General features: G+C 42.7%; 1 protein-coding gene across 6 annotated transcripts in view; it reads left to right on the top strand.

Moving 5' to 3' along the window:
• RNF220 (ring finger protein 220) overlaps positions 1 to 12,715 on the top strand; it is a 318,359-nt gene that overhangs the window by 112,334 nt on the left and 193,310 nt on the right. For 3 of the 6 annotated variants that reach the window (XM_035121690.2, XM_035121686.2, XM_035121688.2), the window contains exon 3: positions 359 to 433. The exons of the other annotated variants lie outside the window; for them this stretch is intronic. In XM_035121690.2, coding sequence (XP_034977581.1) covers positions 359 to 433 — 75 coding nt within the window. The remainder of the gene's footprint in view (positions 1 to 358; positions 434 to 12,715) is intronic. 6 annotated transcript variants of the gene reach the window in all.

Here is a 12,715-nt window from a genome sequence, read left to right as displayed (position 1 = left end):
CTTTCTTTAACAGGTTTTTGAAGTGCAAAGTATATATGAGTTGAATATTCTTTCTACAGTTTATCTAGCCTTCAAGGCAAATTTTCTGATGGATGATACCTTATGGGAAGCTGTTAGTTGTTGGGGGCTTTTGAGAAATGGTCTATTCACAAATGTTCCTTTTGTGCTTTGTTTGTAAGACCCCAGCACTTGAAGCAGAAGCTTCAGATGCTTAATCCCATGATGCTTGCCGAGTTTGGAAAATCTCTGCTGTTAAATGTCACTTGCTCAGTTGTAGGAGTCAATTGATTGATTGTCATCCTTTGTGATGCTCATTGTCATATTTCATAATCTCAATTTCTTGTCAATTGATTGCCAGATAGAAGCGACAGCCAAGGAGGGCCGCCAGCGTCTGCAGGGGCCAGCCAGCGCATGGCGTTAACTTTCCCTCTCTGTAAGTGTTCCTTCCCTTCTTTTATTACTGTTGTGGGGTGGTTCAGAAAATGAATAGAAGAATAGTTTGGGTGGATGATAATAGTCCTGGGGATAACTGTGCTGTTAGCATTATCAAACATGTCACATTTTTTCAGGTAAGAAAAGAGAACATTTATTTTTAATAAAGGTGTTTTCTGGTGCTTGGCTGAGAATAGCACCTAGGAATCCTGGCTTCCCGGCCCTCACTGCTCTAACTTCTAACTTCTAAAAATTGCTGGGAATAAACTGAGCATTGTCTCATCAGGGGCAGTTAATCGTAATTTGTGTAGGCATGTTTTAAGGAAAATGTTATTATACAAAACAGAGATGTGGGTAGGGCTGAAAATTGTGGGTGGGAACTACTTGCAAACTGTGTTCAGGGTGGTAGGTGGGGTATACTGTATTATTGTTATGGAAGGTTCAACGCCATGTCGGCAAGTCCGATCAAAGCCCTGCCCTCTCCTCCTCTCACGCAGCTGGGAGGACTTCTGCCAATATTACTTTCAGTTTCAAATAATCTCATTTTAATGCTACATGTGAAGCAGGAATCTTGGTATTCAAACCACAGTTATCAGGACTGGCCCAAGGCATTTTGCTTCCTAAAGCAAAGGACAAGATGGTGCCTCCTCCTCTTCCACATACAGAAACCAGCTGGACGCAGCTGATCTTACTTCAACTGTATGACTGTATATCATCCTCCACTGTGCCTGAGGCAGCAGGCCAGGTTAGGTGTAATTTACACAGTTCTCTCCTCCAACAGAAGGGGGGAATGTCTGGTTTGAAGTTGTTTTGTTTAACAATGAACCAGTATTCATTTGAAACCAGGATTCCTGGTTTGCACATGATGCTAAAATGAGATTATTTGAAACAGAAATTTATGCCAGTAGAAATCCTCCTCCCAGCCATGAGGTGGTAGGAGAAGAAGGGGGTGCACAACCTGAATGCTTTGCTTGGGCTTGCTATGGCTCATCCATGCCACAGTTCCTAAACCATTGTTTACTGTTACCTGCAAACCAGCCATTGCCTGGGTGGGTCAGACAAATAATTTATCCTGGATTAGACAGTTTATTTTTATCTATTTAATTCATAAAATTTATATACGGCTGAATAGCAGGGAAAATATCCAAGTGGTTTACAAAAAAGAGAAACAATACAATAATCACTTTAAAAATTGCAATATACAGGTTAATACCACAATAAAAGAGACTGAAACCAACTAAAATTCCTACAAACTTTCTAAACATCTAAATAATGACTGTCAACAGATGCTACTGAAGATTTGCAACTGCTTTGCAGTTATCTTAACTCATGGCTGTGTGTATTATGCTTATACCATGTTAATTCATGACTGTTTGTATTAGGCTTCTGTTGGGCATTAGACCATACATAATTTTAATTCTACCATAGAACCTACAAAATGTGATGCTACTGCTGGCCAGGGCTTAAGACTGTAGCTAGGCATCCCCAAACTCAGCCCTTCAGATATTTTGGGACTACAGTTCCCATCATCCCTGACCACTGGTCCTGTTAGCTAGGGATGATGGGAGTTGTAGTCCCAAAACATCTGGAAGGCCGAGTTTGGAGGTGCCTGCGTGTAGCTTAAGTCCTACATTGTGTGTAACCTATTTGGAAAACACAATTTCTACATGAACATGTGAAATATGATTGATCCATTGATTAAATTTATAAGCCCATCCTTCACTAAGCATTGTCAGCCTTGTTTGAAGTAGGGAGGGGGGCTTCATTTCATTTGCATTTTACAATGAAAGCCATTGAAACCAGAATCTATTTGATGGTCTTCTCCCATACTTTAGGACATCTTTGGAAATTCCACCCCCATATTGTTCAGGTTGAAATTAGTGTGTGCACACTAGACTAATAGGTAAACCTGTTTGGAGTGTGGCTGCTCAGATGGCTCAACAACCTGGTTCCTATGGCAGTGTTTTGTATGTCTTCCACCCCACCCCCCTCCAAACAACCTTTACTGGAAAGCATATGGAAAGGAGAGCAACCGACCTTTGGCACATTTATTGACACTCCCAGAGTTCATACTGCAACTCTACAATCTTTCCCTGAGATTATTAAAAATTAATTGATCACTTTTATATCCCCCCACGGTGCCCGACACTGTCGCTGCAAGAGGGGCCAAGGGGAGGAGGGCGTGTGCAGGCGTAGCAAACACACTGATAAATGTTAATTACTCTTTTATGGCCCTTGTCAAATTCCAAAGCAAGTCATAAATTCATTAAACTCTAACGGATTAAGCACATGCAGCTTATTTAGCCGCCATAAACAAGATCATTTGTATGTTGGTTTTTCCTTTTTTATTGCTTCAGCAGCAAAAAGGAGAAAAAATAGACTCAGGAGCTCCTGATGGGTTTGAAAAGTTGGGGAGTTAATATCCTGCTGCTATTGTCTCTTATTATTTTGTATACATATATCTATGTACATTTGATATTTGGCATGATAAATTACTGTCTTATTTCCAGATAACAAGAGATAATGTAGTAATATACCTTTTACAGAACCAGATTGTATTGGTGAAAATTCATGCTGGCTTTCAAGTTCTTCAGCAACAAAGAGCTTTCCAGCTCTTTTGCCAGTTGACATTGATCCTAGTACAAAGCATGACCGCCACCTATTTTGTATCTCCCCTGTCATTACACAATGTATAGTATCAATATAATATTATGGGAGTTCTGGTAAAACATGCAGCCTTCTTTTATGAAATGGTTTCTGCTTGAATTAACCTCTTTGGAAGTATGCCCAGGAACACCACATTTTCAAAACAACAGTATTTTGACTCTACGGAAATAAGATGATTGCCCTACTACAGTCATAAATGTGGCCCCCAGAATGTCATGAGAACCGCTTGGATAGATCACCAGTCTCACTGAATTTCATTGACCTCAGAAGAAGGGATGTTCCTAATAAGAGAAATGAAAATCTGAGGCAAAGGCACTTGATTGAACTCGTTAGCCATAAGACTGAAAGCCCAGGACTCATGGTTCTATGTTATAGCCTGCACAGCTTGGTTCTGGTCTCCTGGTCAACTAGTTGACTGGGTCTTCCTTGGAGGAGAAATGGAGCACTGCAACAAAATAAGTTCAGTATACTTAAGCTCCAGCTACTGAAACAATTGTCTCTGCAAATTCCCTGGAGTGTGGATTTTTCAGTACTGACAGGAGATACTGAAATGACAAAGGATGGAACTTAGAGGTTCCAAAAGACAAGGGCTCATTACTGAAAACAGTAGCTATTTGTTCAGGTCTCCTCTCCGCCTTAACATCTGGTACAGCTTATCCTGTGTCCTCCTGATATCATTATGCTGCATTTTCCTGTCCCAGTTCCACACGCTTCGGCCACTGGTAGAACACTGGGACATGAGCAAAGTTGCATTACACATTGTGGAAACAAGAGTCGACACAGGGCTGCCATTTTCAGAAGCAGACTTTTGTTCTTCCATAATGTGTTGTTCTGCTCTGAAATGTGACCATTCAAGTCATAGGGAGACTTGGATCAAGACTCAGCTGATTCTCTTTCACACAAAAGTCAGAGGTGAGTCTAATTAGCATGCCACATTATAGAAATGTATGTGAAAAGTTCTAACTTTCATGCCCAAAATCACCATGTCAACTCTGCTGTTTCAAGGCTGGCAAAGAGCCCTTATTTTGCATGCCTCAAAGTCTGAACCCCCCCCCCAAAAAAAAACAGTATGCTTGCCTGGAGTTGCAAACACCACAAACCTTTGATTCTGTGCATGGCTGCCCCATGTGGTGAGCTATCAGAACTGCAGCTTTTAACATCTACATGGCAAAGTATTCTTAGGATTTAGACTGGCCCAATCCATCAAGGCTGGCCATTTTGTCCTAAGAAGGGCTCTCAGAGTCTTCCTGCTTGGCTTGCGCATTACTTGAGTAGCAAGCTCTTTCTGGCTCTCTTTCGTTTAGGTGTTCCTCAGCTCTTACTCCTTGGTTCAGCTCTTGGCCCCCAGTTAACCTACAACAGATCAGCTTTGACAGATCAATCTTAATTTAATTTTTTTTACTGCAACAAAACATTATAGAACACATACAGGAATCTATTTTGCAAGGCTGCAGATGTCAGTCAAAATGGTCAAAGAGCTGTCTTGGTTAGACAGGACCACAACAGCCTACCATTACAACAAGTGAGATCTGGGGTGGTATAGTGGCTAAGAGACTGGGGTTGCCATTCTAACCCACTTGTCTGGGAGCAGATGCCAATGAATTCAATATGACTTACTTCTGAGTAGATATGGTTAGGGCTGTGCTGTGGGTGACTAATCAGAAAATCTCCAGTTCAAATCTCACTTTCCCCTTAAACTGACTTAATGCATTAGCCAAGTGATTCCCCCCTGCCCCCCATTTTCTGTACCAACCCGTCTCCAATATAGTAATGATGATAGCATTGAACATTACAAGGTTGTTGTCTACAGCAGGATAATGTATGCCAATCAAGAGCTTTGAACATGATAAAATGTCCAAAGCACATAAAGAACCCTTGCTTTCTGCTTAATTATAATAAGTAGAACCCCAAAACTTCCACTGGGCCTAATTTGACACCACTGTTTTCTCCTTGGTTAAAAAAAGGCCACTAATAAGCATCCAGATATGGCATTGGTCTTGGTCCTACCCATTGGTGCATTGGAATATCTGTGGGGCTCCCCTTGCCTTGAGACATAAAAATCTGCCTCCATGTTTGATGGATTTATGAGCACAGGGGTGGGCAGTCAGGGGTTAATGGAAGAACTGTGCCCTGTGCTCAGCGGTAGCTAACAGCCGCTAGCTAATAACTTTATGGCTTCAAAGCAAGGCATTTATCATGCTGAAGTTTGTTTATGCACTAGTTATACAGCACATTATGGCAGATCTAAGTTGGACTGATAAATTCTAGATGACAAGCAAGGCTACTGAATGGGGCTTGCCGAGTCCAAAAGACCAGTAGCTTTTTCCTGAACTCTGCTTCCAAGATAACAATGTTTTCCCTCTCTATTGTTTAGTGTGCACAAAAGTGCATAAATTTGATGCAAAGGAAGACATGGATAATGTCCAAGACTTTTGCAAAACTCCCGCCTTGTGAACAAGAGCTAGCAGTGTATATGGATAGATGTGTGCATAACACACTCATTTTCTGCAATACAGAAGTGGAATTATTTGACCAGAATAAGTGCAAATCAGACACAATTGGTTTTTCCCCCAAATGTCTCTTATTTATGTCATTTAATCTATGTGGACGAGGGGTTGGGACCCCAGCTATCAGGAATGTTTGCAAAGAGCAAGTGTTGAACTCTAAGCCCTTATCACAAAGAATTCCCTAAAGAACTCTTTGGAATTTTGAGCTGGCACTGGCACTTTTTGCATATTTTCAGTTTTCCTATCAGCATCCTGACTATAAGTTAAAATCAAACCTGAAATTCCTGTTCCATAAGTGTTAATTCCAAGCATGATTTTGCTTTGCAAGGAGCAATTATTGCAGAATGGAATATTTGTGGAATGCTGAAGGAAAAATGTTGGTGTACAGTATTCTATTTTGGTGGAGATATTCTACATACTGCATTATGACAAACCTAGGATTGCAACCCAGTGTACACTTTATGTACACTGTACATATATGATGTATCCCACAAGTAGCCAAAATGGTACCCTCCAATGATCAGGGATGATGGGGTATAGTCCAGCCTCTGGAGGATGTTGGAACTCTGGGGTGCAACTCAGCTTGCTGAGAGGGGTTTGCATGGTGTTAAAACAGATACAGAAGTGAACCCCCAAATTCCCCCACTGTCTCCCTGCTCTTTGCCTGTGTTGACTTTACATTTGATCTTAGACTGATATTCCTAGGTTGCAGCTTTCACTTCTGGTCTCTCCTTCACTTCTCTTTTGGATCCTTTTGGGAGAGGTCACCCTTGCTTTGTCTGCCAAGCACAAAAAGGACATCGTGTAGGCTATCTCTTTTCATGTCTTAGTCTCATTGGCACATTGCATTATATGGTATGCACTTAATAAATTCCCCTATGATGTATTTACAGATACAAACATAGGCAAAGATATACTTTTCAGTGGCTTAAGTGTGATTTATCATATAAAAGTTGAGTATAAATAAATAAAGTTAATAAACTGGAATAAATACACTGGCATGACAAGACAAGGAATGGAGATCTTGCAAGGTGGATGGAGACATCAATTCTTGGGCCCCAACAATGGAAGAGGTAAGGCACAGTAGTAGAATGCTCAACACAGGCTCTGCTTCTGTGTGGTGACTGGTACTGTGAGCAATATCCACACTTCCACTGCGTATTTATCCAGATTCCCAACAGTTTATGGGGTTCCCACAGTAACCCATTTGTAGAATGGTTGGATTATGTATGGCAGTGTACTGATGTATCCTGATCTGAAGTGTTTTGTGTTAATATTTGTATACATTTGCATGTTCACCCCTGAATTGCCTGATAGCTCCTGCATGTGTGTTCCTTGGATACATAAATGTGTTTGTTCATGTGACTGGAGAGGTTTCTCTCCATAGTTGTGTATATGTGTAATGGTGTGTATGGTGGGCATCTGAATTATATTGTTCTCTGTAGTGTGATATGGCTACTTCTTGCTTCATGACTGTGCACATATGTTTGCTCTCACAGCGTGGTTACATTGTGTTCGTGGGTCGGTGTGCAAGTCTTTGTATGTGAGTGCCAGCCCCTGTGGGCTGTAAATCCTGCTGCCCAGCTGAGGAGGTTGAGCGGTTTATTGCTCAAGGCCAGGCCCATGAATCAGGCAGAGGTGTCGGAAGACGCATTAACTCGTAGCCTTTGCTCAGTTGCTGTGTGGTTCCAGGAGGGGCCCTGGAGGCAGCGATTAAAGGCGGCACCTTCCCCTTTCAGTTTTATGGTAAGAGGAAAGCAGTAAATTAGAGGCCCAGAGGCTTTAGGGCAGGCCTCGCCCTGACATTGCTACCTGCTGCTGCCCAGTCCAGCCCTGGGACAGAGAGCTTTCCAGTGGACTGAGGAGCGAGATCAGTAGTGTGAGAGAGCTGATTTGTAACAACTCTTCTTGGATAACCTTGAGTTTGGGCCTGTATACAGGTGCCTTTTCCAGCACAACAAACATTTATTCTTCTTTACAGGCAAATACACATAACACACAGGCAGTGCCACAAACTCTGTGTATGGTATATAAGGCCTCAAAGCGTAGAGGTTTTATAACATGGGAATCACCCAGTTGGATTTGAAGTAGAAAAGCTGTACCTGTGAATGTTTAAAAAATTGTGACATGTCTGGGATTCACTTTGGGGACCAAGGACAGGGTGAGCTTGAGCAAAAGAATAACTTGAGGGCAAGTAGGTCCTATGCAATTGCTTATACAGTGATGTCCACTTAACCACTACAGTATCTTTGGTTCCTACAAAGGACTTATTCTCATGATGTTGTTGTTGTTGTTGTTAATATTGTACACATATTTTATCCTCACCTGAATGTTTTTTCAAGTAATGGAAACCTGACAAGGGGTGCTTGTTCCTTGCCTCTTAGGATAGTTTACATTCCCAGGTTTGCCCATTTCTACATTCATTTAATGTTGAGAAGCATTGTAGGGAATATGGGAGACACAGGCATGTTGTGAGACTGAGAAAAATAACAGAAATTTACAGCCACACATTTAAGAGGTGACACCAAACTGTGCTTTCCTGCAGGACTGCTCATGATAGTGTTATGCAGCACAGTAGAAAGAAATCCATAGGTGATTAGTGAGTTGTGTGAGGGCATTGTTTGTTGATTGGACGTTTATGGGAAATTGGAGTAAGTACAGAGAAGAGGAAAAAGGATGAAAGATGAAGACTGTTAAACATATCCAGCTGAAGAAGAAAAGTTTACTTTATTTAGCTTGAAACTGGCTTCCATTTAATAGAAGCTGCCTTCATTACTCAGCATGTTAAGCCTTTAGATCAGGCTTCCCTCTTGAAGAATCACTGTGGACTTTGATGCATGCCCTATGAAGAACTTTAGGACTGATTGCTTTATCGTAAAATATGATCCATTATGTGAGACTGTCTTATTTAAGAAGAACAGGATTGATTCTTTTGTCATCAAAGTTAATTTCTATGAGTCAGTGTCTTAACAAACACATGGTGACTGTTACTGTGGTGTCACAACTTGTGGCATTGGTGGTGTGGCGCAAGGCAGTCTGGAATACCAGCGCAACATCATGGTTCAAACAACAGCCACCTTCAACATTCACAGGGAGTTGTATCCAACACTGCAGGTATGGAGTTCTGCTCATGCACTGGGATTTCCCCTTCCTCTCCTTCAGTTCCCCCATCCCCAAATGTGCTTTGGAGGGTCTTCCAACCCTCTGGAGCAGATTTTGAGGGTGCATAGGGGACTGCAGGGGAGAGGAGGAGAAGGGAATTTGTTGTTGCACAAGTAGAGCAGCAGCAGCATTAAATATCTGGCAACAGGGCTGGAACTAAAGACGCTACGAGAAGCCCAGAACTGCTGCCTATCAGTAACTCTCCCCACTTCTTGGTAACATCTAGTACAACCTAACTTTTTACATGGTGTCATCATGTTGCCTGTTTCCCCACTCTGTCTCCCTGACAGCCAATAATATAATGTAGGAATGGGGACATGCACAACTCAATCACTTTGAGTTACATAATGTGTTACATTAGACCAGCTTTCCCCAACCTGATGACATCCATGTGTTTTGGACTTCAGCTCCCATCAGCTACAGACAGCACAGTTGTAGTCTAAAACATCTAAAGGGCATCAGATTGGGGAAGACTGTACTAGACATTGCCAGGAAGAGGGAAGAAGGATGGAGCAGCTGCTGCTCTGTGTCTCTGATAATGTCTTCCTTGTGCATGACAGTGTGAGGTGAAATATTTGTATGGGGCTTTGCAAGTGTTCCAGTTTTGCCATTCATTTTATCAGGTTGTACCAGAGGCGTCCCTGGTGCCTGGGTATGTCTTAATACCCCTAGCACCACTGTAAGATGTCTGCCAAGAGAAATGTTTCTTTTTCCCCCTTCTTTTTGTATTGCTTGCCTTTTGGCCTAGAAAGGCAGCAGCCTCTTTTCCTCTGAAACCTTTTTATGACTCCGGGTATAATTAACTCAAGCCATAAAAAATTTTCGAATCCAAATAGATATAATTAACATTTAATGTCACCGGTTTTTTTGTGGATAGTCAAGACTATTAAGAAGTGAGTATTGATTGAAGAGGTGAAGCAGATGTTTCAGTTATTGGATCAGGACATCAGAGGGAAGAGGGAGCCAGGAGGCTGTGCTGGAGCTGATCCAGTGACTCTTCTGTGCCTCCTGGAAGAGATTGGTATGCTAGGAAAAAGGCAGAGATTTTGTAAGTATTTTGCAGAACTCCTCCTCTCTTGTGCTTGGCCTCCTCCTCCTGCTGCTGCATAAGGGAAAGACAGGGGAAGCAACATTTGGTTGGTAGCGGCAGCAGCGGCAGCAGCAGCAAGAGGCCAAGCACAAGAGAAGAGGAGCCGCCAGCCATTGAAGCTGCACTGCTGCCACACTCGGCTCCTCCCACTGTCGCAACACCACTGTTCTCCATTGGCCTCCTCTCAATCTTCTGCGGAAGTAGGCCCCTCTGCCTATGAGCATGGTTACCTAAGGCTCTTGTTGGCCAGTCTCCATGTCCAGAAGGTAAACTGCTTTTTTTCTGAAGTCAAAGCTGTTTGAGGTATAAATTCAGAAATAGAAAAAAGTGAACGGTGTCTACATAGAGTCAAATGACACCCCACAAAGTTTTAGCCATTTGCCTCAGTATTGCACCCAATAGCCATGCAACTGTTTAATCCAACTATGGTAAACCAAAACCAAGGTTATTCTGATAAGAAGGTTATTAGATAAGGGAAGGGGGAAATGGAACTGTCCTTTGGCAACATTGGATAGAATTGCATCTAGCCTACAAAATGCCTAAACTAAATATGACATGTTAGCTGTTGGGGTGCTAGCCTTTGAAGATTGGGGAACTGGAGGAAGTGGTACATTCTAGGAAGGCCTGTACAACATACCTGTCCTGTGTGTTTTAATTCACTTTAAATTGTCAGAAACCTTTATTTTAGTTATTAGTTACATTTGTTTCACACACACTCAGTTTTAAAAATGCTGTCAGGAAGACTTTAGAGCTGGAGGGCCCATGTATTCCTCAAGATCCATCATAGCACCTCTTATTGATCATGTCATAACTAAAGTGATCTTGACTGGACAGTTGCTGCTCATCTCCCACTGACAGCTGTTTAATACCAATTAATGGTAACAACTACCTGGCATGGGCTGTCAGATATCTTTTCCCTTCCTGGTTCTTATTTAGCTCCCTAACCCCTGGCCTCAATCCTGACTGATTATGCATCTGTTTTCCCTGGTCCTGCAGCATATCTGATCTGAGCCTGACCCCTTGGGCGAAGCCTTGCCTCCTTGCTAGATCCTAGGGCTCTTCAGATGACATTCTTGGCTGACTCTCCCGCCAGACCTGCTTGGGAAGTGCCAGGCTGGGTGAGAGAGTGATGGCATGCCATATTTTGTGTGCCCCCTGATCCTGGGAGCAAGACTTCCAAGCCCTGGGATTGATTGGGGCTGCTGATGCTGACAGATGACATGAGCATAGGAACATGAGGCAGGTCAGCAGAGCAGAAACCAGCAAATGCAAAGAAACAGGCTGCATTGAGTTTAATAAATAAAAATAGTGACATGCTGTGCTAGGGCTATGAGTGGGAGGCTAGCCCTGCACCAGCAGCTTCTGGCACCCCTCTGCAGCTGACACCAGCGTACAAGCTCTGGATTCACCCCAAATGTCCTAGACAGCACAGAGCTGCCTTTCTCTGCCCACACACAAACTCTGATTGTTTGGGAGCATCTCCTGCCCTGGATGTTTTGTGTTCCTTGTACTGATCAGTGATTATGATGGTAAGGAAGAAGGAAACACTGTTGGCATCTGTGTGTTGGCATCTCCATAGAATTTATTCACCTTTGCTCACGTGTTTTAAGATACTCAAATTGGTACAGCGCTGTAGCTTCCTGAGTTCTTTAAGTAGCCATCTTTCATTCCTCACCTGACCATTGAAAGTAGGAGCTATTCTTGCCCAATATCCAGAAAAATATATAAAATGTATACCAAATATAATGGGATCGGGCTATTACAACAGAGGACCATTTTCTACTTTTCACACTAGTTGGCAAGACCAGCTGGCTGGACATTTTAGCCAATATAAGTGCCTCCCCTAATAAAAATTTATTATTTATACCCCGCCCATCTGGCTGGGTTTCCCCAGCTACTCTGGGCAGCTCCCAACAGAATTAAAAACACAATAAAACATCAAACATTAAAAACTTCCCTAAACAGGGCTGCCTTCAGATGTCTTCTAAAAGTCAGACAGGGTGGGCGCCACTACCGAGAAGGCCCTCTGCCTGGTTCACTTCTTGCAGGGAGGGAACAGCCAAAAGGCCCTCGGAGCTGGACCTCAGTGTCCGGGCTGAATGATGGGGGTGGAGACAGTCCTTCAGGTATACTGGGCCAAGGCTGTTTAGGACTTTAAAGGTCAGCACCAACAGTTTGAATTGTGCTCAGAAATGTACTGGGAGCCAATGTACAAGTCTCTATCCATTTTGATGTGAAGGAATTGGAATTGCAAAGTAAAACTTTGCCTATATGGATTCCAGGACTTATTTTTTAAGGGACAACATCAAGGGGAACTTGGCAGCAGGGTGGAGACACAAGGCTTTGCACATTTTCTATGTAACCTCAGAAAAACTTCCTGGGAGGCAAAAGAGGCAATTTCAAACAGCCCTTTTGGAAGAGGATTATAATGTGGAGAGACAAAGGGGTGGGAGGCCTCATGTGTCTCTCCCTAATCTAACATGGCAGTGTTGGTGGAGATTATATATATGAACTTTCCCGGGGAAGCCCTCTTGGCACAAATGGACATGTACATTCAGGCAATGTGTTGTCCACCCACACTAGGGGAGGAGAGGCAGAACTGTCCACAACATGGCAAGATATGCTGCAATTGGAGTTGAATCCTAACAATTCTAACTGATGTAATAAAGTGTCAAGTGACTGAATATCTGGCCTTGTTGTTAACTTGATGGCATTAAACTTGTGGTTTGGGTCCTAGCAATCCTGTGGGCATATTTTTTCACCTAATCCTGCAGCAATCCATAAATTATGGATGAGGCTGTTCTGTTTTTGTGTGTTTAACAGAAGTTTTTCAAACTATAAACTCTTTAACAGGTAG

Source organism: Zootoca vivipara, chromosome 7, assembly GCF_963506605.1.
Source record: "Zootoca vivipara chromosome 7, rZooViv1.1, whole genome shotgun sequence".
NCBI lineage: Eukaryota > Metazoa > Chordata > Lepidosauria > Squamata > Lacertidae > Zootoca > Zootoca vivipara.
The sequence above is the reverse complement of the archived record's forward strand: the minus strand, read 5'-3'. Positions and strand labels throughout refer to the sequence as shown.